General features: G+C 38.5%; 1 protein-coding gene across 1 annotated transcript; it reads right to left on the bottom strand.

Annotated features, from left to right (window-relative positions):
• Positions 1–9,197: 9,197 nt before the first annotated feature.
• On the bottom strand, positions 9,198–12,235 carry LOC121890408 (E3 ubiquitin-protein ligase TRIM39-like). Its single transcript, XM_042402637.1, has 3 exons — positions 12,076–12,235; positions 10,814–11,102; positions 9,198–10,730 (listed from the first exon to the last, which is right to left on the bottom strand). The coding sequence occupies exons 2-3, from the start codon at positions 11,091–11,093 to the stop codon at positions 9,625–9,627; spliced, it is 1,386 nt and encodes a 461-aa protein (XP_042258571.1). The 5' UTR covers positions 11,094–11,102; positions 12,076–12,235; the 3' UTR covers positions 9,198–9,624.

The raw sequence follows: 12,235 nt of genomic DNA, 5'->3' as shown, positions 1-12,235 counted from the left end.
TCTATTAAAGATGTTAGAACATATTTTAAATGTAAACACCTTAAGATGAATTTTCTTGTAAATGTAATGGTTATCATGGGAACAGTTTTTATTCACAAATGTCTTTTTTCCCCAAAAAGATAACCAATTTTTCCTTCATGATTTTGTACACTTTTACAAAACTCTCTAAAATTTCCTCAAAACAAAAAGAGTGTATGCACAATTAATTACTATAATTACATTTTTGAAAACATTTATAACTTAATCCTCTTTTACTTTATTTTATTTTAATGTGTTATTTTATTCTTCCTCTTATTATCAAGGTCCTTTCTATTTGTCTTTAACAAACTTGATTGTAATTTAATTTTACATTCATGTCTAACTTAGACTTCTGATCCTTCCCGGTTTGTAAAATACAATGGAAAAGCAACGCAGATCCAACCACCTTAGCCTTTTAAGTTCCATTAGGTTTAGGGTATGGGAGGCTCCAGGTTATGGAGTTCGTTAAGTTCCTGAAGTGAAAAAGCAGGTAAAGTATGTCCCTCATCTTCTTTGTTGTTAGTAAACATTATTTTTGTCAGTCAGATCATTAGCAGACACTAACATTACTATTGTGATGATTCTTAAATTGCCAAATAATTTTTTCAAGATGATGCATCCAATCTAAACAGTGTAAGTGACAGGAGAGATGATGAGAGGGGTGGAGTTTTTACCACCATGATGAACACTGGGACTGAGGAATGGGTAGAGTTTTTCATTGAAGGAACAGTCAGTACAGCAGTGTCTACATCATTAAAGGAGACTGAACCATTTTCATAATCCACAAACATGCCAACTTTCTTTGCTGGCTCACTGGGGTTTGTTGCATTGCCAGTCAGATGGTGGATGAAGGTAAAGGCCTTGGTGTGCAGACCTCAGACCACCTCCCCATTGACTTGAATGAGAAAGTGTATCCAATCTTTTGACTAGTACTGTAAGTCTGCTGGTCTCATTGAACCATGATCTTTTGCAAGTACTGTGGTGATTTCTAAACATATGGTGGTGACATTGAAACACAAAAATCCTGGTGTTTTGATAAACGTTGTATACCATAAAGAATGACAAATCAATCTCTTACATTATTTTTATATTCTTTTTTGTTAACACATTACTATTAATAGAATACTGTAACTCATAACTCACGTAATAATTTATGAAATGCAAGCAGCTTTTCAGATTCCTTCCCCTAACTTACCTTTTGGTCCAGAGTTGGAGTTTTGTAAATGCTGCACCAGATCATTCCTGCTGATCATTTCTAAAACCTTCATTGTTACCTGCAGAGCTTCACGATCCTGATATTTCTGTACCATTAGATCCACTGGGATCCACTGGAAGCTAAAATAGAATAAGACAGATAAAACAGGAGAATAAAAGTTACAGTGCAGTGTACGATATTAACCCTGAAATTTGGTGTAATACAAGGCAGTGACAACATTTAGGGAATTCAGTTTTAACAGGCAAACATGTCCTGCTTTGTAATTTTTTTATTTAATATATTTGTTATACAAGACTAGTGTTAATGTGTCAATCCGAGAAGTTGAGGCTATTTTTGCTAGAAAAATAATACCATAAATTTAATTTTGAATGACAACCCTCAAACTCTTTATTCGTAATTTGTTCATAATGCACCCAGTGTCTCATTGTTAATAAAGTAACAAGTGGTCAAAGCTGTAATGTAAATTCTTATCAATGATGATAGATTGCTGTTGCAGAAAACACTGAATGTTAAGTTTCAACTCACATTTTGTTTCAGTATTTGTGTTCATGAATTTCATTTAATTACTTACATTTAAATGACAAACACATGGTGGAATGAGATTCCTCCAAAACTGACTCCAACAATTCTTTAATTTACAGAAAGTAAGAAAATAATAAACTTTACATCAACAAATATTTTTCATGATTTTTACATTTCATTTGAGAGAACGGTAATACATTTTTAATGTATTGATACTTGTGCACAACTTGCTAAATTTACATTGGTTTTAGAACATTGCAATAGAAAAAATAACCTAAAAGGTCATGTCAAAATATTAGCAGGTTACTCTGCTTTTTAACATTACTGATGTAAAAAACAAAACAATTAATCAATCCATCAATCAATCGGCTTTTTCATGTAATAGCATTTGAACTCCACATTAGAAAACTATAAAAGATAAAGCAAAGACAAAAGAAAAGATAAAAATCATTTTCAATAAGTTTGAGTGCTTCCTGTTTTGGGTCTTGATTCATTGGTGGTTCTGTTAATGAGTCAGAGTTGATAAAGTAATGCTTTGCAATCGTAATAGTAGTAATAAAATACATCAGAAATGGAAAATAAATGAGACAATAACAAAATTAATCAGAATTTGAAATACAGTAAATAGTGTTCATTACCACAAATTCTATTTTAAAGGACTTACTCACCCATGGTGCACTCCAAGAGGTGTTTTCTCTTCCACTGTTGCCTGGTTTAACTCTTCTTGAGGCTATATTGGTGTGAACAAACTGCATGTTTGACATCTCCTTCAATCTCCTGTTGCACATGTCAAAGTAGTTTTCTTGCACAGAAAGACACTTATGTTTAAATTCAGTCTTTGTTACCAGGATTGTTTATGTTATATGCCACAGACCCCCTTTCATTTCAATAGTCTGTATGAATGTTTATAGCATCTTTTGATGAGAAAAAGTACAATTAATCTAATCTGTGTGATTGACAGGGGAGATGATCAAGGGGGTGGAGTTTCTACCATTGTCATTAGTACAGGGACTTAAGTATGGAACAAGCTTCTCAGTGAAGGAACAGTCAGTAAAGGCGTAGAGAAGATCTGCAGAATCTATGTCATAAAAGCAAACAAGACCCTCCTCATAATCCACAAACACTCCCACCTCCTGAGGGTGTTTCTTCAGATAGAGATCGACTGGATTTTCATCATTAGCCACGTACTCTTCTCCATTCCTCAACCATAAAGTCCAGTAGTCGTTGTCAGTGTTGTCAGAGTTCAGTGTGATTTGTCCCTTCCAGTCGATTGACTCTTTGGCCACTCCTAAAGTCCAGGCAGTCTTCCCTTTGACCTGAACCTCAAAGTAAAATTTTCCTGAGGAAAAACTCTGCTTTCCTAATACATTAACACAACTGTTAAACCTCTCAGGGTTCTCTGGTAATTCCTTCCTCACATCTCCATGACGTACTTGTTTCCCATCGTCAGACAGGATGAGATTGGGATGTGCTGTATCAGGATCCAGAGTTACCTCTACTGCAAACTGCTGGATGCTCTTCAGATTGGCCTTCTTTCTTTCATATTCTTCTTACTGCTTACCAGAGTCATGTGTCTTGAGGTTCAGTGGGTGATTGACAGGAGAGATGATCAGAGGAGCAGAATTTCCACCACTGTCTTTAGTACAGGGACTGAAGAATGGGTAGAGTTTCTCAGTGAAGGAACAGTCAGTAAAGGTGTAGAGAAGATCTGCAGCATCTACATCATAAAAGCAAACAAGACCCGCCTCATAATTTACAAACACCCCCACCTTCTCAGGGTGTGTCTTCAGGGAGAGACTGACTGAAGGTTCATCATTAGCCAGGTACTCATCTCCATTCCTCAAACATAAAGTCCAGTAGCCGTTGTCAAGGCTCAGTGTAATTTGTCCCTTCCGGTTGATCGACTCTTTGGCCACTCCTAAAGTCCAGGCAGTCTTCCCTTTGACCTGAACCTCAAAGTAAAATCTTCCTGATGAGAAACCCTGCTTTCCTAAGATATTAACACAATTATTGAATCTCTTAGGGCTGTCTGGGAGTTTCTTCAATATTTCACTACAATGTACTTGTTTTCTATCATCAGACAGGATGAGAGCAGGATGTGCTGTATCAGGATCCAGAGTCACCTCTACTGCAAACTGCTGGACACTCTCTAGTGCAGCCTTCTTTCTTTCATAGTTTTCATTCTGATCACCAGATTCATGCCTCTTGAGGTTCAGCGTATGATTAACAGGAGAGATAATCAGAGGTGCAGAGTTTGTACCACCCTTATTAGTACAGGGACTAAAGAAAGGGTAGAGTTTCTCAGTGAAGGTGCAACCAGAAAAGCAGTAGAGAAGAGCTGCTGCATCTACATCATAAAAACAAACCAGACCCTCCTCATAATCCACAAACACTCCCACCTTCTGAGGAGGCTGATTCAAAGAGAGACAGACCGGATGATTATAATCATTAGCTTCATACTCATCTTCATTCCTCAACCTTATACTCCAGTAGCCATTCTCGGGTCTTGGTGTAATATCTCCTTTCCTCTTGATTGACCCTTTGGCCACTCCCAAATACCAAGCAGTTTTCCCTTCAACCTGAACCTCATAGTAAAATCTACCAATGGAGATACTCTGCTGCCCTAAGACATTAAAACATCTGTAAAACCTCTCTGAGTTGTTTGGTAGTTTCTTCCGCACATCTCCGTGATGTACTTGTTTCCCATCATCAGACAGGATAAGATTAGGATGTGCTGTATCAGGATCCAGAGTCACCTCCACTGCAAACTGCTGGACCCACTTTAGCTTTGGTATCTTCTTTCTGGTATCTTCTTCTTTCTGAGCACAAAAAAATTGTATCTTGAGGTCTAAAACAAGGTAGAGCACACATGGTTAGTTTTGCAAAACAGCTGTTATAATGTTATATGTTAACATGTGCAACATGTTACATGTGGTAACACATAATCTGTGTCCAAAAATTTTGACTGGTACCTTTGGTCTGCTGGTGTCAGACCACTAGATGTTTAGAAATTGATTTCTAAACATCTAGTGGCATGGTTCCACCAGTGACAGGGACACTTCTGGGTCTGGAGTTTCCCCAGTGAGGAGGTGCAAGTATCTTGGGGTCTTGTTTCCCAGTAAGGGTAAGATGGAGAGAGACTAACAGATGACTGATTGCAGCGAGCAACAAGGATGTGGCAGGTAAAAAAAAGGGGAATGGAGTGGTAGTTTTTTCGTGTTGTGAGCCAGTTAACCAAATTTATTTTAGCTTGTGAATCATTAAAGAAATATTATTTGTCCTGCTTCTTTTTCTTTTTGATGAAGGTGGTACCATAAAGAATGACAAATCAATCTCTAACATTATTATTATTATTTTGTGTTAACACATTACTTTTAATAGAATACTGTAACTCATAACTCATGTAATAGTTTATGAAATGTATGTGACACTGCTTTTCAGATTCCTTCCCCTAATTACCTTTTGGTCCTGAGTGGAAGTTTTGTAAACGCTGCACCAGGTCATTCCTGTGGATCTTTTCTAAAACCTTGATGGTTACCTGCAGAGCTCCACGACCTGGATATTTCTGTACCATTAGATCCACTGTGTCCTGCCTTTCTGCTTTCTCCAGCTGAGCAACCGGGATGCCTTCAGAGCCCTCCAGGATGTCATCCTGCTTCAGGAACCACTTGAAAGCCTTGAACTCATCTTTATTTAATTCCTGAAGAGTTTTCCAGAGCTTCTCTATAAGTTTTGCCATTATGGCCTCCTGCTAAAAATAAGAGATTTTATTAAATAGGAAGGACATTTATTCAGTTCTCATCTCATGACACTTTACCAGTATGACTTTTGTACATGTGCATGTTAAATGTAAATCATCTACTGCTTGAACAAACAGATCACACCACTTTGGTTATTTTCATAGTTTCATTCAAACATTATCACATGAATTCCAGCTGAATACATTTTCATCCTCAGTGAGTAAGAAAATAATTAACTTTCTGCAGCCACGTTCAAAGTGTGAGGCTTTTGGTGTCTGTATTTCATATCAAATGAGTATATCTCATTTTTATTGTTGCACTATCGATGGACAGTGTCATGTTTTTATGAAGTGCTGCCCTCTGCTGGTATTACAGCACATTTAAGGATAAACTTTTCTATTTTTACCTCACATACCTCTACAGGAGTTCATGAATGTTCAGCTGATAACGTTGGACGCTGAGAGGAGCTGTTTGTCCTGCGAAAACCTGAAGGGAAAATAATAATGATGAGATACTAAACTTCACTATTGTCATTCGCACAAAAAGCGTTATGAGGCGCGTCAAACTGTCTCGACGCCCCAATTCCGACTTTGCTTCGATTTTGGAGCGTCAAATGCGGACCCAGCGACCAAAGCTGTTTTTCTCTGCAGCCGAAAAAGAGAGAGCTAGTGCAAGATACGAGAGAGAGAGAGAAGGAGGGCGCTCTCCCGGTGGTCGTGCCGGGAGAGCGAGCGGGAGTGACATCAAAGTTTCACTTTCATTTCCCTCCTCTGCACATTCATTCATCACATCCAACTAAAATGCAGCGGTTGATTCAATTCAAAGAACAAAAGGACAAACCCGTGTTGCTTCTGTGGTGTTGGCATTTCAAATCTGATGCGTTCATTGCGCGATAGGAACATCAATTGGCGCCTCATTTAATTATACACTGTGGTATTGTTTTAAATAGCCCCAGTTGTGTGGTAATATTAACAGTAGCAGTAAGAATAATACTGGCAGTAATAGCAACAGTTGCAGTGACACTAGTAACACTAACAGCGATATAATAGTAACAGTAATACTAACAGCACAAGTAAACCAGTAATCCTGACTTTGAACTCAGAACACAAGATTCAAGACAAACAAGTCTGTGTCACAGTGTCACACCCAGTAGTGAGAGAACAGGAAGTTCTCTTTGGCTTTAAACAGCTTTTAAACTCTGCCATCTTGACTCAAACATGAAGCACAAAATAGATTTTTTTTAAATTTTGTATTAATTCATGAGTCAAAAGAAAGTTTTACATTCTCTCAACAGCGTGGCAAATGTTGAAAATGTTCTTTGAATCAAACACAAAAATGTCTCCAACAGACGTCTTCTCTCTACAGTCCTCAGGGAGACACTGACTCAGACACTTTGAATATTAATAGTAATGTAGTATTAACACTCACCCTGTCATATATGTCCTGTTTTCCTCCTTTTGCTCTGTTGGCTGTTAAATGAAGTCTGAACTGAATGATTGCATACTTTCACTTCCAGTGTTTCCTCCCTTCAGAGCTGCTCCTCCCTCTACATCTCCTGTACTACAGTACTGTGGATCTGCAGCATCTATGTCATAAAAACAAATGAGACCTTTCTCATAATTGACAAAAACTCCCACCCTCTGAGGGTATTTCTTCAGAGAGAGACTGACTGAAGGCTCATCATTAGCACGTACTCATCTCCATTCCTCAACCATAAAGTCCAGTAGCCATCGTCAGGGTTCAGTGTGATTTGTCCCTTCCAGTCGATTGACTCTTTGGCCACTCCTAAAGTCCAGGCAGTCTTCCCTTTGACCTGAACCTCAAAGTAAAATTTTCCTGAGGAAAAACTCTGCTTCCCTAAGACATTAACACAACTGTTAAATCTCTCACGGTTGTTTGGTAAGTTCTTCCTCACATCTCCATGATGTACTTGTTTCCCATCGTCAGACAGGATGAGATTGGGATGTGCTGTATCAGGATCCAGAGTCACCTCCACTGCAAACTGCTGGACGCTCTTCAGATCGGCCTTCTTTCTTTCATATTCTTAGTGAAACTTAGTGACTAAGTTTACTCTATTCGGTCTACATGTGAATTTAAGAGACCCAGAATATTGCCAGCAAAAAGCAAAGACATAAATAAAACCCCATAAGTTTTCAATAATAATAATTACTAAAACCTCACACAGTCAACAGCTCATAAAATAATAGCTGAAACTACAGTCATTTAATGGAACTTTGAACCACTGTTCAAAGCGGCAAACTTTCATTACTTAACAGCTCTCTACTAAAACACACTTTGCATGCCACACATTTGACATGTATTTGGTTTTGGAGCAAAGATAACAGCTGGGTGTGGAGGGCCTGAATGTGAATCACATTTGCAGAGGAACAAGATCCCTCATTTCATAGCCAGGTCACTCAGGGATCAATCAGCCACCACAAAGATTGACGGGAACATAATGTACACAGGGGGAAGAAAGTGTGGCAACATGTTCCACTAGTACAAAGCATGAACAGATATCAGTGTGAGGGAGAATAAGCAAGCTATAGGAGTGTTACACACAATAAAAGAGAGAAAGTATTACAAATATATAGACCCATAGATAAAGAACAAAATGCTGTTTATGTCTTTTCATTAATTGTGATTAAAGTTTCTTTTATGTGTACTCTTTCAAACTGGTTAAACTGGGTATAGTGCTAGCTGTGACTTGTGGGCCCATTTTGGCAGTAACATGGTAGAAACTATGGCTTTATCAGTAATGATCTGAAGACAAACCCTGATCTACACCGCAAGAAACCAGCAGCTGATGTGTAAACATTTCTAACGATTCTTCACTTTCATTTTTGTTTTTGTAGCATGACTTATTACTGAGAACTGTTTAAAACTCACACAATATTACAGAGACAACTGAAAAAAGTAATCTTCCCAAAATATAGGAAAAAAACCAACTTCACTGACAGAGATGAGGCAGAGACATGGAGGACTAAGTGTTTACCTTAAAGACCACCAGTTACTAGACATGTAAATAAAAAACAAAAAAAAAAACTCACCCACCTTTTTGTACTATTTTGGGATGTGCTGTATTATTTGTACTATTTTTCTCTTTTCTAGAATTATTTTTAAAAAGGTTTTTGTGTTATTTGCCAAAATTTGGATGCATGTATTGGGACCTGTTTTGGGCTTGTTAGGTTGCAGCTGGTAGTATAGCATTAGCTAGCTAACTTGGAAAACCTACTGTTACGACCCCTCCCTTTCTGCCTGCAGTGGTTCAACTGGCCACTTCCTGCAGGAGCTGGCAGTCAGGGAGGGTCGTTAAGGTAATATGGTGACACCTGGGTAGGCCTCCACCAAGGCTATGGGTACATCCCAAGTTTCTCATTTGATCTTTCCTTGCTCGTTTCTCCTTGCCTGAACCAGAAGCTGTTCTGGTCCATCATTTTGACGGGCATCCCAAGTTTTTCATTTCTGCTCCGAGGATCGAGGAGCGAGGAAACACTAGAGCAGCCTTCACGCTGGCTGACATGCCTCCTTATTGGATATCAGTGATTGATTGGACACTGCAGCTGACCGGACTGATCTAATACATCACAACATCGCTGCAGTTTCATACCAACATGGAGACAGATAACAGATTAAATTTAAGCATATCACTTGCAAGTTTTATAAATTATTTGTTTTCTGATTCATCATCTAGTTAAAAATATGTGTTAATTGTTGGTCTGATCAACAAAAGAACCAGAAACAACTTTCTTCATTTATTTAAAAGATTTTTCCTCTTCATGATCTTGTTATTTCCCCCATGAACTGTAATTATGGATAAAGTTGATATGTCTTTTACAATGTCTAACACTGACTAACAATGACTCCCGATCCTTCCTGGTTTGTAAAATAAAATGGAAAAGCAACACACAAGCAACCATCAAAGCCCTTTAAGTTCCATTAGGTTTAGGGTATGGGAGGCTCCAGGTTATGGAGTTAAGTTCATTAAGTGGAAAAACAGGTAAAGTATGTCCCTCATCTCCTTTGTTGTTGGTAAACATTATTTTTGCCAGTCAGATCATTAGCAGACACTAACATTACTTAAATTCTTAAATTACCGCATAACATTTTTGAGATGATGCATCAAATCTAAACAGTGTAATTGACAGGAGAGATGATCAGAGGGGTGGAGTTTTTACCACCATGATGAACACTGGGACTGAGGAATGGGTAGAGTTTCTCATTGAAGGAACAGTCAGTAAAGCAGTGGATACGTTCTCCGGTGTCTACGTCATAAAAGGAGACTGAACCTTTCTCATAATTCACAAACACGCCAACCTTCTTTGGCTGACATTTTACACTAAGATAGACAGCAGAAGCTTTGTACTTATCTCCATTCCTTAAACATATAGTCCAGTAGCCATGCTCAGGGCTTGCATTGATTGATCCCTTCCTAGCGACTGACGCTTTGACAACACCTAAATCCCAGGCAGTCTTCCCTTTCACCTGAACCTCATAATAAAATCTACCTGAAGAGAAACCCTGCTTTCCCAAGACATTGGTAGCAGGATTAAATCTTTCTGGCTTGTCTGGTGTCTTTCGATTTACTACATTATTACCACAGTATACTTGTTTCCCATCATCAGACAAGATGAGGTAGGGATTTGCTGTATCAGGATCTAGAGTCACATCCACTGCAAACTGCTGGACCCTGATTAGCTCAGATTTAGCAAGGAACTTCTTTGTCTCTTTGCTGAATTTTTCCTGCAGCTGATCCACAGCTGTCCTAACATTTCCCTTATATGATGGAGGAGGGATGCTGACTTTTGTCCAGCTCTTTGTTGGTGGGATAGCATTCAGTGACGAGAAGTTTTGGAGGAAGTCAAGGTGGTCTTTGACGCGTGAGAGCCGCTCCATCTCAGTGCTTCTCTTGGTTAGGTCAGAGATTTCCTGCTCCAGCCCTTGGATGAATCCTTCGGCCTGTTTCTCTGTCTTCTTCTGCTTTTCTTCAATAATATCGATGAGATTGGCCAGACTACTCTCTACAGACTGCTGCAAAATAGTAAAGACCCGCACACTATCTGCGATCTGTTTGTGTGCAGATTTCTTGCTGAGCTCTGCTGAGTGTTTGACCTCCAAGATCTTCATCTGTCTCTCCTGGATCATCAGCTTAATTTCAGCCTCTGTCTCCACCAGCACGGCCTTCTCGCTTTCATATTGATTTTTGAGAAGAACAGAGTCAGTGGTCTTTAGGCCTGAAACAAAGCACAACAGGAATTTATTAGATGAAACATCTTTGCTGTTCAGATACTCCTGATTTTACCTTCCCTCAGCTTACCATTCATTCTTGTGTTGGCGCTTGACAAATGTTGCACCAGATCATTCCTGCTGATCTTCTCTAAAATCCTTATGGTAATCTCCAGGGCTCCAGGGCAGCTGTATTTTTGTACCATCAGATCCACTGTATCCTGCCTGTCTGCCCTCTCCAGCTGGGCCACTGGGATGGCTAAGAAGCCTTTGGGGATGTCATTCTCCTTTAGGCACCACTTGAACTGCTTGAATTGCTCATCTGTCAAATCCTCCAGAGTTTTCCAAAGGTCTTCTTTAAGTGTTGTCATCTTGGTTCCCTGGTTAAATTACGGAATACTGATATATTCAGTTTGTTCAGTTGGAGATTTACATTGCATATCAATATCATCAGTGCGGTGATGTTTACATGTACGGACTGGAAACAAATTAAAGGAAAAACCAACCAGACTGAGTTTGTCTTTGCATTTGTAAAGCAAAATGAGTTATGAAGTCATTACAGAAGGCATTCTGTAATACAGTATTTTAAACCAGTAAAGAACAGCCAACAAGTTATGTTACCATATCGATCGTAAATATGGTGGAAACGTATATTAAATATGCTTGTAAACATAAAAAATTTCAGTAAAGTAATTCCAAATTATCCATAAACATTGAAATAAAAAATCCAATGAAAAATATTTATAAAGATTTAATTAAGCTTGCCAACTAAACATAAAGTAACCCTGATGAGGTGTCTTGAGAAAACTTTCAGTTGTGTAAAAAACAGGTTAAGACATGTGATTGAATGACGTTTACAGAACTCACTTTTATTTAATTATCACAAAATGAGTCATTAGTTCTGACATTAGTCTGACAAATGAAAAGATGTACTATACAACAGCAGCCTCATGTCTGACATCTATTAATCCAGTAAGTGACCAAATACATTTGGAAGTGGTTATAAATCAAAGGTCTATGTAATGTTTTGTATGCAGACTGAGCAAAAAGTTGAAAACTGGACCAACTTTAGTCAAAAGAAACGAAAAAATCTCCGCTTTAAAAGGATTCTGAGACCAGTTCTGACATGCCAGATCCCACCCAAGAAAATAGTTGTGGTGAGATCAGAATGAAAAAATCTAATACACAAACCTTTAAGATCAGCTCTGTTTTTGCTCACACACTATAGCACAATTAACTTAATAATTAATAAACATTTGAAATTCATCAGTGTTCATATAGGAGAATGTTTTATACTCAGAATGAATTATGACATTTCTTCAACAGTGTCTAGTTTCCTTGAGGTAATCTTACTTGTTAAACTCGTCCAGATGAGGTCACAGCAACTTTCTTCCTTCTTCCGACAGACGTTGCGGCTTCTCAGGCGTTAGGTGTCCTACTGCAGTTGAGTCCTCAAACCTTCACAACCTAAAACGTCAGTATGACATCAGACCAGACTGACCTATGAGCTGTG

The sequence above is a fragment of the Thunnus maccoyii genome, chromosome 23, assembly GCF_910596095.1.
Source record: "Thunnus maccoyii chromosome 23, fThuMac1.1, whole genome shotgun sequence".
In the NCBI taxonomy this organism is placed as follows: Eukaryota; Metazoa; Chordata; class Actinopteri; order Scombriformes; family Scombridae; genus Thunnus; species Thunnus maccoyii.
Note: the sequence above shows the minus strand (reverse complement) of the source record. Positions and strands in the feature narration are given on the sequence as shown.